The 18,364-nt window shown below is 41.5% G+C and overlaps 1 protein-coding gene across 14 annotated transcripts in view; it reads right to left on the bottom strand.

The window, feature by feature from the left end:
• Positions 1 to 18,364, bottom strand: part of cald1a (caldesmon 1a) — a 67,930-nt gene that overhangs the window by 13,651 nt on the left and 35,915 nt on the right. For 7 of the 14 annotated variants that reach the window (XR_012592796.1, XR_012592794.1, XR_012592795.1 and 4 more), the window contains exons 3-7: positions 13,063 to 13,200; positions 8,502 to 8,937; positions 5,773 to 5,882; positions 4,373 to 4,643; positions 2,859 to 2,996 (exon numbers count right to left, since the gene is read on the bottom strand). Coding sequence is in view for 7 of the 14 variants with exons in the window: in XM_074626390.1 (XP_074482491.1) it covers positions 2,859 to 2,996; positions 4,373 to 4,643; positions 5,773 to 5,882; positions 8,502 to 8,937; positions 13,063 to 13,200 (1,093 nt within the window). In the remaining 7 variants the exon portion in view is untranslated. Of the gene's footprint in view, positions 1 to 2,858; positions 2,997 to 4,372; positions 4,644 to 5,772; positions 5,883 to 8,174; positions 8,286 to 8,377; positions 8,411 to 8,501; positions 8,938 to 13,062; positions 13,201 to 18,364 lie in introns of all 14 variants that reach the window. The other 7 variants (XR_012592790.1, XR_012592791.1, XM_074626385.1 and 4 more) reach the window with 2 other exon arrangements.

Raw genomic sequence — 18,364 nt, 5'->3', positions numbered from 1 at the left:
GTGTTAAAAATTACTGACATTTTGCTAGCTCTGGCTAACGTTACACTCTCCGCTAGCACCTGCTCAGTCGGTGCTGCGCATTGGCAACTCTCAACAGAGATGAGATAGAAGCGAGATGACTCACTCGTACCTTCCGTCATCGATTTCGGACGCAGCTATCGTTTTTTTCTGGAGAAAATTATGGAAGTGGCGAACAAGTGAGCCAACAAGTGAGCCAACACAAGTGAGCAAGGCCACAGGAAGCGCGCTGGTCTTGGAAACAAATTTTACATAGTGGCCAAACGGTGGAATTACAACTTTCAGGTCTATCGCCATTGGGCCCAAAAATACTTTTTCCCATAGGATTACATTGGGGAAGAGACGTCTGTAAATCAGCAGATAATTTTTTTTTGGTTAAATCAACTCCCCAGTACGAACACTTGAATAGCCCTTAGTTAAATCATCAAATCAGAGTTATTTCCCTTCCTCCGTTCATGTGAATGAGCCGCAGACCGAGGGCTTCAAGGAAACACACTCTATGGGCCACATGGATGTGGAAGATCCGGGTTAATTTATACTCGGAAGTCAAGCTTTTTTTGCTTCATGTGCCACCGCGCAACTCTCATAGGAATGAACAGGGCTCCGCCTCCAACACTGTATCCAGTTCTCTTTATACACCCATGGTAGCGAGAGACACGTGTTGTTGTTATTCCTGTGTAGCGTAAATGAGCTGATAAATGATATGATGACGTGATATTGGATCGGTGCATATCCACGCTGGCATTTCCGATATTGGTATCGGTATCGGAACAACTCTACTTGCGGGTAATCACGAAAAATTTAAATGAACCCCCAACCCTAGTATGGAGGCTACTTGTTATTCTTCAAATGCATTTTGTGCATACGGTAGCCTTTAAACATTTGAGTTCTATCCAACTCTGTTGCCTACAAACATTTCAAACCACCGCACCGTTGAGTACTATCCAGTTATACAACCTCAGTTAACACCATACAGACCGTGTTAAGGTTTCAGAAAGTAACTTCTGCAGCATAAGAATTTTTGCTTTGGCCTGTTTTCAGCCTTGAGTCTGGAGTCTCACCGGGACGGGCCAGATGGATATTACTGCTAACTGTCACTAATTAGATTTTCTCCACTGGCTGAAAATCCCCCTCGATTTTCAGCGTGTGGGAGTTGGCTTTTGGCAACACTGGAAACATTTATTCACATTTGAGTTGATTAAACGTTCCTTCGCCGTGACAAACATTTATCTTTGGGTGAGGAGGGGAGGTGGGGGGGGCACGCTCTGGGTTCAATTCGGGCGGCTTTTTTCTTAGCGTGTTGTTTCTTGTGACAAACAGGTTGTGGACATGTTAAGACATCGAGACTTGCCAGCAGCTGACTTTTTTCACGTTTCTCTTCCTCTTTCTATTCGGAACACCTTCATCTCAGTCAGATAACACTTCATGCAGAGAGTTAAACGAGGTGAGGGTCATCTGGCACTTAATCTCTCCAAATACTTTGAATGTTTAGCCTGAGCTTTGCTGCGCAGCCGGATGAGTGGGATTTGCTGGTTTTGGAGAACCATTATATTGACTCCATTATGCTGACAACTGTACTGGACGGGATGCAAATACAGACAGAAAAAAGAAAAAAACACAGGCAATGTGTTTTTATAGTTCCCATTGTTTAAAGTATTGGAATGAAATATCTGTGTTTATGAATAACTGACTGATTAATTGACCTCGCTAAAGCCCTTCCTCGAGCAGCGATTGTCTAATCATAGCTTAGCAACTGTAACTAGGCATGGACGGGCCTGTCAAGCTTTAGAATTCACCACAGCTGTGCAGGAGGCTGTTGTTAGAGCAATATTCAGCTCTAAATAGTTTGGAGTTTCGTGTCTTTTTTTGGATCAAACACCGTGTTTGTCTGCTTTAACATGAACTGCAATCATTAGCATGTCTGGCTAACTAGCTTACAGCCTACAGTAGTAACAGAATGCTACTTCCAAAGCCAAAAAGCATTTAATTAGTTAACTACGTTAGCTTGTAGGGCAACACAAGTCTAGGATAGTTCACGACAAACACATCTACTGTGTAGTATTTCCCCAGCGTGTGGAAGCTGGTCCTGGATGCTACTAGAATCAGAGCGTAGGGTTTAACGTTAGCAGCACTGTCCTGATCTTTATTTGATGTGGGGTAGTTTAGCAGTCAAACAGGGTTACATCTAAACTAAATAACAGTCTGATCTTACATTTTTTCCTTCCCTAACTTATAATACTAGGACTAACTAGCTCTGAAATGCAATACAGGAACAACGTTTCTTTGTTGTCATGTCTTCTACACAGATCATCACCTGAGAATGCTTTTTTCTGCCTGGAACATGCAGCTTTAACCTTTTATCTTTTAGTATGATATCATGTTGCCATGGAGACTAAATTGTCTGAAATGAATGACCCACATTACTATTTTATATGTTACTTATGTTTATATTTAAACCCTATATGTTAACTGCACTATTTTGTGCCTTAGGTTATCATTTTGCTTTTACTTTACTTCCCCTTTTATTTATACATATTTTATAAGCATAGTTGAAGGAAAATTAGATTTTCATTGCCAATGATGCTTTGCTGGAATTGACAAATGACAAATAAAGAACCTTGACCCAATGTTTGAAGAATTACTAAGAATTTTGAGTGCTAAATCTGCCATCGTTATCATTATGAACTGCACAAGTGTCGCGCAAGGACTAAATATATCCTGTATATAGCAACAATAACTACGGGGGATAGCGAACGGTCAATTGGCAAATAAAACTGCACAGACACTCTCCTGCTGGACGCAGGGCAGAGGTGGGGGGGGGGTAATAATGGCGGACTGACCTTCAGAGAGGAGCCTCGAGGGCTGACACACTTGAAGGGTCTGCCCTCCCCGTCCAGGGTGTCTTCCACCTTCTGTCTCTTCTCAGCTGCCTCCGCTCTCCTCCTTTCAATCTCCTCCTTCATCTTCCTCTTTTCCTCCTGAGAAAAGACAGATGTGTTTAGAGTCGGGGCTGTTCAGCAGATATCCGTGTCATTTTTTTTTTGGGGGGGTATTTTGCAGCATGTTTGGAGTTGGAACAAGGACAGGGAACTTTCTGTTAATTTAATTGGAGCACATGTAGGTGGCGCTCTGTCCTCTGCCAGCCCAGCCATGCAGGATATTGCTGCTCATGCTAACATTTCTCTTGTATTTACTCTAAACAAAACACTGTTGCTGCTGGAAACCTAAAAGCATGCTTCCTGTGCACAAGTGGATTTTTCCCTGGGAACGAACTAACAGACCGGGAGTGTTTGGAGCAGCGAATGCGAAACCTTTCAAGAACAGCTGCATGATTTTCACATGGTTTATGGATTACTTTATTGAATAACATAAACCGCCAACATGATAGACAACAAACAATCAGGAATGCAGCCGAGCCAGACAATAGATATGTGCCATTTTCTAATTGACTTACTTACTTTATCTAATGAGGCAGGTCAGGAACAAATTCAATTACTTAGAGCAAATTCTTATTTACAGTGATTGCCCGCCTCAGAAAAAAAGCCATTTTGGAAAGCTTGAGACATGCAGACTATCAACAGTTTTTTTTTTAAACAATTAATGTATGAACCATTTGTACTGTATTCAGAAGAGGGCTGGTGCTTGGCAGTGTATCAGCCCTCTCCAGCAGCCTTGTCTTGGTTAATTAGTCTCTCTGTATCTCTGGGCCATCTTTTAATTACAAACCAAAAGGCCTCATTAACATCACACAAGAGGAGAAGAACGGGGGCAGATAGCGAGAGACGGGCCGCCACATTCAGAGCCAAGATCAACAAAGAAGAACTGTCAGGGTAATAGCGAGAATGCAGGGCCTCAGAGCGAGCGGATGAAAGGGGGAAAATGGACGACATGGAGTGATTGAATGCAGATGTGAACACATAGGAAGGAGGTGGTTATCACATTTGAGATGCATAATGATGAGGAGGAAGAAGGAATGACATGCGCGAGTTACGAGTTAGGGACCTCTATAGCTTGAGTCGTGATAACGGTGTATAGTATGGCGAGATAACGTCACCGCGGCACTAGTATGAGTGTGATGCATGGGTTACAGCTCACACAGGTGTATGGGCTAAATAAACATGAAAGTGTTGGTGGTGTGAAAAACAAGGAAAGACCATGTGGGTTGTGAACTTTACAGATATAACTTCAAGAAAATAAGAGGATCATTATAGTTTACATTTCCTAACACAAAAAAAGTAAGGAGAATTTAAATTTCAGTTTGACTTCAACAAATCCTCAAGAAGTGTTTGGATAAAAGGGAGAATAGAAACATAGGTAGATAAAGATAAAAGGTTCCTCTCTCTTCCTCCCTTACCTCCTCCTTGGCTTTTCTCTCTGCATCCTCCTGCTTCTTCTGCCTCTCCTCCTCATCCAGCACCTTCTTCCTGTCCTCCCTCTTCCTCTTCAGCTCCTCCAGCTCGACCTCGGCCCCCTGCTGCTTCTGCCTCATCCTCTCGAACTCCTCGCTCTCCGCGTCGTCGCGGCGGCGCTTCAGCTCCTCCAGCTTGCGCTCTGCCTCCAGACGGGCGTCGTCGTCGTCCTGGTCGTCACTCGCGGACACCTCGGGGGAGCGCACGCTGCCGCGACTGCGACAGACAACAGAAACGCGGGTCAGAGCACACATGCAGGTCACAACGGAAACAAAGACTGTGGAAGTAGGACGCAAAGCCGGTTGACATTCAGGTTTAACACTTGACATTTGATACAAGCTGAATATTTAAACACACTTGAAGGATTTGTCTCTTCCATGGACAAGCAAACACACACAGACACAAAAACAAACGTGCACACATACAAATACCTACAATCACCTTTGCAAAGATAATGTTACAGCACATCTCCAGTTTCTTCCAGTGTTTCACGCTGGGAACTAACCCATGTCTAAAACACACAAACAGCTTGTTTGCTTGAAATTCTGATTCAGACATGCTTTTCATTTATTCCTCAGATGCCTTAGGCAATACTTCCAACCATGCTTTTATACCAGCCTGAGCGACAAACACTACAGCAACATCAATAAGTTCCTGTCTGATTAGACTGCCCCTGTTCACCATATGTAAACACTGTGAAGTGTGACAGCCAATATGAAGATTTCTCCTCCATCCTTTATAAGAATAAGATCCAGACTGCAATAGTATAAGTCAGTAAATGCAGGACTATATATTGTTTTATTTTATGCTATCAATCATTCTTTCTCTTATAGGAATGTGTGTCTTTTCCTCACGCTTCTGGATATCTTATTTTGGAAAGCAACAGTGAGCTTCGCTTGTTGTGTAGCTTGAGCTTCTCAACTAACCTTCGTGTCAAGTGTTATTTGACACATCTCAGCTGTCAAATGTAGACAGGCACTGACTGCTCTTTAGATTTCCACATTTATTTTCTTATTCTTTTACAGACTTTTTTTTATGGCACTCCTGTGACTCCATATAAAAAACATCCAGATTGATGCATTCCCAGTAATTAGGAGAACAGATGAAGAATGAGATGAAATTTTGATTAATTCATTAATATTTTAGGAATACTGCACAGACTAATCACATTGAGGTAATTATTATTATTATTATTTTCAGCACACATTCTTAACTGGCAACAAATTGGGATATGATCTTTGTTGACAATGGTGTTTCTTGACTAATTCATGAGACCTGGCCATCCCCAATCTGGCCTCAGTGGAAACCCGTAGGTCATGTGATGTGTGTTGTTGTGTCTGCGTACCTGAGGGTCCTCTCAGGTTTCCTGTGCTGGTTGGGAGCCGCCTCCTCCTCCTCATGCAGCCCTCCGTTCTGCCTCCTCTGCTCTTCCCTGGCCCCGCCTCTCTCATTCACCTGCACAAAAACAACCACGGGGGTCAGTGAGCGACCACGCTATTGGTGGGTGGGTAGGCCGAATGGGCGGAGTCTGGTGCATGACATCACGGGATGTCGAACGAGAACGAGAGCACACCCCAAAACAAAATAAACACAGAACATCACATGACACAGCGTCCACTCCAGAATTACTACTGAGACAGGATTATCTAACGTGTGATCACTATGGGAGTGTCTCCGGCTGTATGTTTTCTATCTCTGACCATCAAAAACATCATTTGAGTTTTAGAAATTATAATCATTATGTGTCCGAGTCCAATATGTACACTGCCAGTCAAGCTTTTAAAGCACCATCTATTATCAACCTGTAGCACAGAGGGTACATTTGTCTTACTGCTGATGCTATCTAGCACAGTCTATGCATTTTTAACATAGCAAAGGCTGAGCTGGTGGGCCTTTTCAGCACTCTCTTTACGGCATGGAAGCCTGCCCATTCCTGCCCATTAATATATATTTACTGTAATTAGGTCTTTACAACAATCTGAAATTTAGCGGGCACATGTCGGCTCAAAAACAGAAAAAAAAGTCATACTATTATTACTCGGAGGAATAAAAAATGCCACAAGAATTATTTATCTATTTTAACAGGGAAAATGCCAAGAAAAACATGAAGTGTCTTTGAGCACCGTTGTTTACACGACCAAAGGCAACTTGAAACTGAGGATTGCTTTTGAAAAAAGAGGTCAAATACACCTAATGCAGACTGACTACAAAATGAAATGAATAGTTCATAAGGGTGTTTTTTTTTTTTATGTAAGAGAAGGCTGAAAACTTTATAATAACCAACAGTTAATAAACGGTAAATTGATAGTTAATTAAAGCTGAAGTAGGCGAGATTGGAGCAAATATGATTTCAAAAAAGTTGTTTTTATAAAACAGTCGCTATATTGTGACAGTAGTGCATGAAAACTGTCCTTTGGTGCTCCTAACGGCATCTGCAAGATTTCACAGACCGGAGGAAAACAAGCAGTAAGAGCTGACCTGGGATCTGCTGTCTATGAAAGCTGGATGTCAATCACTCGCGAACTCCGACCAAACGGTCAAACTAGGCAGCGCTGATCAAATATGAATCAATATTATGTTACGTTAATGCCTATTTCTCTCCTCAAATGTTTTCAGAATCATCTTGTAGTGCACGGTTTAGCTGTGAAATGAGAAAGTTTGTGACCCGGCAGCCATGTTGAAACCTCTTGAAGGTCACATGACCGGAGCATAGCCAATAGGAACGCTCTCTCTCTGAAATGACCTGTGATTGGTCAAAGTCTCCCGTCACGGGCTAGATCTTTTTAAAGCCTGAAAACAGAGCCATGAGGAGGTGCAGAAGTCTAGTTATCTCTCAGAACACTTGAATTACAATATGCTGAAAGGTTATTATAAAATTTTTGCCCAATGATGCCAAAAATATACTGCCTACTGCAGCTTTAATTAACTATTAATTTAGCATTTATTAATAAGGGTCACAAGAAATCAAGGTGGAAAGTGTTAACTATGTAGAGAAGAGTTTGGGAGGTACGGCTTATGGGCTGCGTGATAAATTGGAAGCCTTTATTGATGCATTAAAACACAGTTCACAGGTTTGCTCGGACTTTAAAAACATATTCGTGCACAAGTTTGGGATTTGTAATGTTTGTTTTCTAATATTTAGGGGTTCTAAAATGAAAAAATAAATCCTAGCCTGGTCTGAAACATTTGACTGGAAGTATACACATGATATGATGGCTCAATGATCCCCTTGCAGTGAACACACTTATTATTTTAAATTACATTCTGTTCCTCTGCTGCAGTGAGTTTTGGAGTGGAGTCAGTGTAATAAGTGTTGCTGCTCTCATAGCTGAGGTGGAAGACATGCAGCAAAAAACACTGTGACCACTAAAACGTGGGCTCAGTTACCGCCAGTTTGCAAACGGTGCAAGCCACACTGTGACGACACGGGGAGTCTGGGTAATTTCAGCGTCTGGCTCCGACATAAAGTCAACAGAGATAGGCTTATTAAGAGAACTTTTTGTGGTTGATTCTGGAAAGATTTCTGTTTACACATCTCCTTTAAAGATGCGTCGAGACACTGAAGTTACCCAGAGAGACTTTTCTGTGCTGTGCATCACACCTCTACTGTAAAGCTTACCACATGAATGGTACCTCATTATCCTCTGACTGCAGTATCTCAGAGACCTCATTGTCCTCTTCAGAGTCATTTCTGAAAGTCAGAGACTTGTTCTCTGATGAATAATCTACATAATCATCCTCAGGTACCTCCTCAGCCTCCTCTGATGCTACCGCAGCTTCCTCGGCCTCTGAATTGGTTGACTTTGCCTGGTTTGAAATCTCCCTGACTACTGAGTGTGTTTCTTCTTCGGCGAGCTCCTATGAAAAAGGTTTATAGCAGTTCTTTGAAGGACAGATCAATGATTGCCTCAAGGATGCGCATTAAGAAGTCAATAAATCGATGACCATACCTTGTTTTGCATTTTAGGCTCTTCAGTTGATTCCTACAGAAACAAGCATCACATTTGCAGGGACTGTCAGCTACAAAAAAACACATAATAAATGACTAAAATAAAGTATGAACAGGTGACTCACCTGTTCTCTCATGAAAGACCTTCTAGGTTTGTCCTCCATCACCTCCACTTTCTGCTCCTCCTCTTCATCTACACCCTCATCTGCCTCCTCTCCGCCCCCAGGAGAAGCCTCTTCTTCCTCCCTCGGCTCCTCTCGCCCCTTCTCCTCCCTCTTTGAGCCGTACGTCTTCTCTTCTTCGTCCTCGTTGTCACGGTTACGACCCCTACGCCAGGAGGATGGCCTCTCCTCTTCTTCGTTGTTTTTCTCCATGGCGACACCGTCGTTGCCCTCCGCCTCGGTGGGGTCCAGCTCCTTTTGTCTATCCAGCGCCTCCTGCATGCGTCTCAGCCGTCGCTCCTCGCGTTTGGCCATGCGATCCAGCAGGGCTTGGTCCTCGTCGTCTCCGCCGCCGCCTCCTCCTCCACAAGAGCTGCTCACGGAGACTGTCTCTGTCACACTGGGAGGAGAGAGAGAAGACAAACATTTCACTGTGTTGTCTTTTGTTAATCAGGAAGTAGCCCTGAGGTCAGAGCAGCAGACGTCAGCTGTTAAACTGAGTGCACAATATTATCTCCTGTCACCACGGAGATGCCGTCGATCAAGGCCTATAACCTTGAACAGTTTCATAATTTAGCGGCAAGAAACTTGTTGTATTGTTAATTCTGAACAGTTGTCGAGTTTGGATGTGAGTAGCTAACGTGCAGTTGATACTGAATGAGCATAAGCTTGGTGTTTTGACAAGGACTAAACTAAACTAGGGCTGTCAAAGTTAACGCGATAATAACGTGTTAACGTGAATTCGTTTTAACGCCATTAATTTCTTTAACGCATTAATTGCAATTTTAGGATGTGGCTCAGTTTTAAAGCTAGAATGAAGACACTGCATCATATGAAACTAGAAAACCTAATGAATCCATTGGTACCAACCATGTCATACACCAAAATAACGTACATTTTGGTGAGGAAAAACTAGCATGGCCATTTTCAAAGGTGTTCCTTGACCTCTGACTTCAAGACATGTGAATGAAAATGGGTTCTATCTCCCCTTTACAGACATGCCCACTATATGATAATCACATACAGTTTTGGGGAAAGTCATAGTAAAGTCAGCACACTGACAGCTGTTTCCCATATGAGGGTTACTAGACAATATTTGTCATTGTTTTGTGTTGTTAATTGATTTCCAATAATAAATATATACATACATTTGCATAAAGCAAGCATATTTGTCCACTCCCATGTTGACAAGAGTATTAAATACTTGACTCCCTTTAAGATACACTTTGAACAGATAAAAAACGTGCAATTAATTTGCGATTAATTAAATTAAATACATTAATTGATTGACAGCCCTAGACAAAACAAAACAGTCAAATAACTGTGCTAAATAGACTCACATGGGATTAGATCTCTGACACGGCACACAATAGAAATGACCGAAATGACAATATTCCCAAAACCCAACAAAAGCATATGCCCAGTAAACTTTCAGGGGTTTTTTTTGGGACCTGATCGACTGCATGACTGTGACTTACACTGGCCACTGATACACAAAAAGGTGCTGAAAGAGCATGAATTCTAAAGCAAACCTTCTCTGGGTTGCAAAAAAAAGACTAAATTGAATCCTGTGACAGGAAATCAAAGTTTATAGAGAGTGGCCGCCACATCAGCCAGCCCTTTAGCCAGTACTGTATGTGGAGAATGCTGACAACTGGCTGTATTGACAGGTCTTCACCACAGATATTCTTAAAAATAAACTATTGGTTAGGCCTTAAAATAAACAGAAAATCAGTGAGATACTCTTGGATTCCAGGTCGCCAGTTAAATTTTTATCCTTGACTCAATGTAATTACTCTAATTCATCCTCTAGGGAACATGAAAGTCTGTACAAAAGTCCATGGCAATCCATCAAATAGTTGTTGTTTTATTTAAGTCTGGACCAAAGTGGTGGACTGACTACATGGCTAAAAACTATGTATTTATTATCTCTTTCAATCCACCAAATACCAACTGTACATCCATCCACCTCACTCCAAGTAGCATGACTCATAATATTCTGACCTAAAAGTCTGGCAAACATTATCCTTGCATCGACACAATTGACAATGACTATTCAACACCAGGTCCCGTCTCAGCATCCTCTGCACAATCCCCTTGTTGTTCGACCAGCCCAGGATGTATCTCTGAGCTCATAGAGAGGAAACATTCATGTCCACAAAGCGGCGTCTGTGTTGCGAGATGCCAGAGCAACCCACCACTTCCACTGCAGCCCAGACGATTGATCTCATAGCCTCAAAAATACGTACGGCATTAGAAACGCACATTTAGCCCCTTTGTTCCGATGGCAGTCTTTGTGATGGATAGGTGTGAGATCATGAGTCGGTTGTCGTGGTGACAGCTGGGACTGGGTGGAAAGTGATGTGCAATTCTTGCATTGGTTGACTGAAATGTATTAAAGGACGCAAAAAGAATGAATGGTTTTGAAAAAGCCACTTCATAGATTTCCATCATACAACACCTGACAATGTTACAATAATTATGTCAGCTTAGCCGCCACCATAACTCGACACAGCAGGCTTTGGATTTCTCCACATGTTGAAGTGGTGTACATGGGGCTCCTATAAAAGCAATACTCCCAATCTAAAGATTTAGCGTCTTTTTTTAACCGTTCGAAAACCCAAAACACAAGAGCAAAAGTGTAAAGATGGGATTAAACAGTATGTTATCTGCTCTAACGTAATATGCTACTGTTAGCATGTCTGGCTAACCAACGTACTACATACAGTAGTAACCGAGTGTTACTTTCAATGCTATTGGGGTTAAAAAAAAGTCCAGTGCAGGACAACTATATCCATTGTGCAGTTGTTCCTATCATATTTTAGGGGTTTTAATGTTAGCATCTGTCCTGCTCTCCATTTGAGGCAGTTTGAACTTCTGTAACTCCGGGTTTCCGCCGGGCCTAAGATGACTCCCCGCAAGGCCTAAGCATAGAAGATTTAAAAAATAATAAATGTATATTTAAAGGGGAACACCACCTAAATCAAGAATTCCAATATGTTATTTTCATGGTCTAGGAAAGTTCAATCGGTATTTGTGAATATGAGCTGCTCTCTCTCAAAGCCAGAAACCAGAGATGTCAGAGGGTATAAAGTCTGGAGCTGCCTCATAGACAACGAATGGGAGACTGATTTCTTGGACCCACAGAATGTTTGTTTTATTTTTATACCCAAATTAGCTTTATTTTATTGTGGTGTTGTCAGTTGTGAAACGGAAAATGTTCCTATATACTCAAAACATTTCCCTGGGTGCTCTCAGTGTTATCTTGAACATCTCTCCCAATTCATTGTCTATGGAGCAGCTCCACACTTTATACCCTATGACATCACAAGGTTGACTTTTAGCACTCTAGTTTTTGGATTTGGGAGTCGTTCATGTATACTAATATTTTTTGTCTTACACCATAGGAATAACATGTATAGATTTTGAAAATGGGCGTAGTTACCCGTTTAGATGATTTTTAAACTAAAATGTCTTTTAAATAACAAACTCTTTTAACCCCCCATCCTACCGACTGGGGTCCCAAAAATGAAAACACACAAAATATTATGTTCGAACAAAATAACAGTCTGACTTACTCTTTTAGCACAATATCACATGTAGCCATCAAATCTTTCTCATATTAAAAAGACTCAGAAACATTTACAAGATGACACAAAAAGTCACCTGGACTGTTTTCATCATTCATTTGACTATCTTATTATTAATTTAGGCATTATATCTACTATATTATGTTCAATGTAAGTATGTGTGTATGTGTATGTATATATGTATGTGTGTGTATATATGTAGATATTTTTATGTATGCGCATGCATATATATATATATATATATATATTATCATCATTATTATTTTTACTTTTGTTTGTTTTGAGGATGGGAACTAAATATGGACATTGAAAAGATGCCTAAATCCATGGACTGTTCTCTAAGACCTAAGACATTTATGGCTGTGGTGTGTGTCTGAACAGATGACTGTACTGTATGATTGAACTTGATAAAAGGAAATAAAAAGAAGCAGTTGTTATATCAGCTAGCAAAGCCGACACCTTCCTGCTTGAAATTATACGGCCAATTTTGTCTGCCTCTATCTGAAATCAAGGACACGCTGTTTCAAAATTGAGCATTAGTTTGGAACGGTCAATCTACCGTTGTGAACTACATATGTGCTGTGCAAGAACGAAAAGCCTGACATAGAAGCAGCAGCAGCTGAGAGCTCAGCCAACGGTCAATTGTTTTATGTAAGAATAAAAGAACTGACCGTTCCCACTTCCCAGAAGTCTTCACCAATATACTGTGTTCTTTTTACAGCAGAGGTTGTGAAATAGTTTTGGTGACATTCTTCTGAGTTGTCCTGACATTTTTTCCACACAGAAAAGGGATTTTAACTGGGTAGGATGGTATTACAGTGACAGTTTTTTCTCCCTCGTTCCTTGTTGCCTCTTCAGCTTAAATTGGGAACTACATGTAAGCAGTCTGCTGCTGACTAGATATTAGTCACAGACAGAACCTGGTGTTGCTATACCTGTGGCTGTTGGTGATGACCAGGCTGTCTGGCTGTCCGCTGGGCTCCTCGGACTCCCGGCCCTTCATCCTCTCCTGGCGCGCCCTGCGCCTCCTCTCGCGGGCCGCCTCCTCCTCATCATCATCATTCTTCGCCAACCTGAGGGAGACAAAAGAAGAGAGAGAGGAACAGTGAGGACACAAAGAGAGACTTTCTTTTTTATTTCAGCTTCAACTTTTCAACCCTTCACCTCCTTCTCCCCCCTTCACTCAATTTAGCTTCACTATTAGAAACTTCAGAGTGAACGATTCTCTAAATTGGACTGTAATCGTCAGGGTGACCAAACCTGCTGGATTTGTCCAGAGCTTGTTTTTTTCTTCTCTCCTATCAAGCTGACCTGTCAACTGTGCAACAACCAATACTTCTTATCGTGGCTGCAGTTTTCACAAGGTGATAAAAACTCAGTCTAGAGACATGGCTTGGCTGAGGATAAGAGCGGGCCAGAGAAACAGGGCTTCTGGGCTCACGGCTTATACTGGTCTGGTCAGTGTTGGAGCACAGTACAGTAAACTGCAGAGGTGTGTGTGCGTATGAGTGTGTTTATGCGCTCCAAAACAACCACTAGCTGTAAAAGTTTATATTTCTAGAAGGAATTTAATACCATATTAAATCTAGAAATCACATTTTTCTTGGGTGAACAAGTTGAAAAAAATCTCATGTGTCAAAACAAATAAGACATAAGTGGAGTGAGTTTTGTTTTAAAGATATTGTCTCTTGTTTTAATAAAATTCTAGCCACAACCGCAGTTTTGCGGAGACACAAGAAAGTAAACAAATGTATTCAATAAAAAAATCAAAGTATTTCTTTTAACTCGGAAGGTGCTGAAATCAGCACCTTCTGAGTTAAAAGGAATACTTAGATTTTTTTATGAAATACATTTGTTTGCTTTCTTGCATTGTGTTAGAAGATTGGTACCACTCTCTATGTCTATACGCTAAATATGAAGCCACAGAGAGTTAGCTTGGTTTAGCACTAAGACTGGAAGCATAGACTGTATGTAAGAAGTATATGTAATCATTGTGATGTCACCCATTGGTTTGTGAACTGCCGTTTTGAAGCCTTGAGTCAGAGCATTTTAGCTGTCGCCATCTTGGTTTCTGGCCGTCACCATCTTGTTTTTTTGCAACCAGAAGAGACATGAGAGGATGGAGCTAAGTACAACCGAACGCTGAATATCATAATTAACTTTCGTGAACCGAAAACACACTGTGAAAGGGTAAAAGTTGTAAGACAAATACGCGGACAACTCCCAGACCGGAGCACGCCGTGGTAGCGACCTGTCAATCACAAGGTAGCCCCGCCCTAAATCATACCCTGCTTTATCATCTGTTTCACTCTAAATGGGACCATCATTTACTAAATCTTTAAACCTCATCAATTAACACATTTTGTCTTGTATGTTTAATTCGTACATTTAGAACTTTTCCCCGGTTGCCAGTCGTTATGCTAAGCTAAGCTAACAGCTGCTGGCTGTAGCTGTGTATTTAACGGACAGATATGAGAGTGGTATCAAAAAGAGAGTAAAAATGTTTATTTTCAAAAATGTTGACTTTTTCCTTAAAGAGAAGTAAGCAAATAGAGATAAAAAAAAAAAAAAATTAAAAATAGGTAGAGGGAGCTTTAAGTTAATGCTTCTTGTTTTAATACATTTTTGTCACAAGCTCAGTTTTGCTGACCATACAACAAAAATATTTTCCCAGTTTATGTCTTAACCTAAGAATGCGTGCATGTTAATAATTAGAAGAAAATGTCCCCCTTTAATGTTTTGGACAGTATGAAACACAGTTCCCCCCCTTTTGGTGATGTACTTTTCTTAATGCTATGCATAACTGGTCAAGCATACAGTACATGAAGCAAGGTCACGCCAGGTCATGTTTAAAATATCATAGATAAAAATCTTTTTTTTTTGCATTGGACACTAAGAACTAAGAACTTCTTCTTCCTAGTCTCTCTCCATCTTGCCCTGCCATTAACAGGGAAAAAAATCCATTGTAAAAACAAGCCGCCCACATCCTTAATAGAGCGAAATCGAAAGCAGACATGCAGTGGATTATGCATGTCCTTATTAAACGCAGTGGTTTAAGTTAAGGGTGCGGCTGCATACAATCATCAACGCGACTCCTTTGTTCGCGATCGAGTTGGCTAGTGAGCTTCTGTATATTTATGTGCTTAAATGTGATTGAGAGCAACGAGTTGAGGCCTTTTCTCTGGAGCCGGTTCAAAGTCACACAGTCAATTCAGAATATCTCACTGAAGTAGAAGTAGACAAGGTTAGGGAAGAGGGCTACACCCAAAAAGTAAAGTATATTTGATACTGTATTATAAATTAAAGCATCATAAATTGAGGATATCTAACAGTTAGACAGGGAAATACTACCAGAGGCTTTTATTGGTTCGCCAACTGCTGCGTTTCTGGCCACCTGACATCTATGAACTCAACTCCATGCTTGATCTGTGCTGCCCCGGCTGACCTTTACACTCCCACTGCTAACCACATGCCTAGCTACCTGACATCACAGCCATGCTTTGAGGTCAGCCAGCGAAGCGTGCTATTGCATGTTAATTGCAACATGTGTGGTGAGCCGAGCTAAAGCTGCTCGGGTTTATGTGAGGTTTTACAGCTTGTGAACAACAGTTTTTCCTTCTTCCTTTCCTTCCCCTCGGCCGTTCTTTTCCGCCTCCCGTTTCTCTCTCTCAGATGAGGGATGTTGTCATAACAGTACAGATGAATCTGTCAACGCCCAAGATGGACCTACGGGACGGTGTCATCAGTGACGTCAGGCAATGATTTACACATGTGTGTGCTCGATTCTGATAATTCAGCATCTTTTAAGCTGCAGTCGGCAACTTTGAGCAAATACGATAAAAAGTTATTTTTCATAAAACAGTCACTATATCCTGACAATAGTGCATGAGACGGATAATCTGTAAAATTAAATCATGTCCTCTGTGTCCTCCTAGTGCTCCTAATGACATTTGCAAGATTTCACTGTGCGTGAAGGAAAACAACCAATCAGAGCCAAGCTTTCACTAAAGCAGCTGCCAATCACTGCTTGTGAAACTTGGGAACTTGATCAAACTGTCAAACTAGGCAGCGCTGATCAACTAGGAATCAAGATTCTGTTAATCTAATGCATATTTCTTGCCTCAAATGTTTTCAGAAACATATTTTAGAAAGTTTGTGACCAGTCTACCATGATGAAAACAGTTGAGCCAAAACCAAGCTCCGCCCACCGGCTGGAGCAAACTTTCTTATTTTACAGCTAAACCGTGCACTACAAGATGTTTCTGAAAACATTTGAGGCGAGAAATATGCATTACAGTAACAGAATATTGATTCATATTTGATCAGCGCTGCCTAGTTTGACTGTTTGATCGGAGTTTCTGAGTGATTGATCGCCGGCTCATAGACGATAGCTGGACTGCAGACTCCAGCTCGGCTCTGATTGGTTGTTTTCCTCTGGTCTGTGAAATCTTGCAGATGCTGTTAGGAGCACTGGAGGACACAGAGGCACATGATTTTTTAAAGATTACCGGTCTCATGCACTACTGGCAGGATATAGTGACCGTTTTATAAAAATATTTCTTTTAATCATATTTGCTCCATTCTACCCACTCTAGCTTTAAGGGTAAAAGACTGCTCTAATCAAGATTCGTTATATTCTATTCAACCTTAAAGCGAGCCTAACACCAGCCACTGTGGCCACCAATTACAATGGCAATATACAGTATAAAGGTAAATGCTAAAATGTAGCACAAGTAGAGGAGAGTCAGAATAATACCTATCTCATGTTTGCATGAGCTACTGGTCATACCGGACCAAGTAAAGCAGCAGCAAACAAACCCCTGGGAGTATTGAAGTGAGAAGTTTTGTGTTGCTTAAGAATTCAACTTTTCATTTTTTAAGAGTAAAAATGTGTAATTTCTTCTTTCAAAAGTTAAATAGCCTCGCTTTAAATAATCCCTCCCACACTAATCTTAGTTTTTATTACATTCATATTCCGTAAACTTCAACTGAGCTCCCCTGCAGGAGAAAGTACATTAACTCTTATTTAAAATGCCAGTGTGATATGTTGTTTCTGTGAAAAAGAGGGAAAAAAAAGAAGTTGCGAAACAACCGCCTTAACTCCCGAAGGACTGCGCCATCCCAGAAACAGCACCAAAATGTCATGAGAAAGAGAAAAAGACAACAGCTAAAAATGGAACAAAAGAGCGCTCGGTGGCGGCGACGAAGACAACGACAATCTCAGGGTTAAAGATTCCTCAGTAGGAGAGGAGAACAAACTCTCTAAAAGCTGAATTAGCATTCCTGTCAATCACAGCCTTGGCTAGAGACGCGTACACAACCAAAGCCCTGATTTAATATCCCTTTCCTTACCTAGGCCCCAAACTCTATCAGCATACTGACACAGAAATATGGAGAGAGGTGGAAGCGGGGATAGGGAAAGAAAAAAAAAAAAGGGGAGGAAAAGAAAGAAATGGAGAGTGAGGATAAAGAGGAGAAGTGGGAAATGAAAAAAGCGGGAAAGGAAAGGGCGTGCACGATAATGGAAAAAGGAGTAATCTACAGATTTAATCATACACGACATCTTTTCCTGCACAGACTGATGTGCGGCCACAGTTATAAACTTCAGGTATGTCAGAATATAGTACGCAACAGATGCCCTTTTCTTGGGTGGCCTAGTACAGCATGTAAGGAAAGCACACTATTGTCTGACAGCTAATATGCACTTAGTTTTTAATGTAGCAGCTTCATGTTACAGCTGAAAAGGTCTTGTCACACATGTGCATAAATTCCTCATTTAGTTTTTTTGCACAGTGAAGCTGATTTAAGCAGGATTCTGCATTCACAAAAGTAACTGTCTGCATGGACAGCACAGGCACACAAAACATCGCCATCAGCGAGCCTATTAGGGAGAAATATGTCCAAATATTTTCTTTACAGCGAAATATCTCAGAAATGTCAGTGAAAACAATTTGGGAAAAGCCCATGAGAAAAGACTTCTTCACCCCTCCTCGAGAGGAGAGGCACGGAGGGAAGGGAGGGAGAAAAAGTAGGAGAGGAAGATCGAAAAAAGAAAAGCTGCTGTGAACAAAAGGGGAGGGGAGAGGAGTAAGGGATGGTGAGGGAGAGAGGGAGAGAGAGAGAGGGAGAGAGGGTGGGGGAGAGAGGGAGAGAGGGTGGGGGCTCTGCTTACGCTGTCAGAAATGCTGACCCATTCCCACGCTGGCCTCTCTGGACTATTTCCCTTCCTACTGCCGG

The sequence above is a fragment of the Sebastes fasciatus genome, chromosome 23 (genome assembly GCF_043250625.1).
Source record: "Sebastes fasciatus isolate fSebFas1 chromosome 23, fSebFas1.pri, whole genome shotgun sequence".
Lineage (NCBI taxonomy): Eukaryota > Metazoa > Chordata > Actinopteri > Perciformes > Sebastidae > Sebastes > Sebastes fasciatus.
The sequence above is the reverse complement of the archived record's forward strand: the minus strand, read 5'-3'. Positions and strand labels throughout refer to the sequence as shown.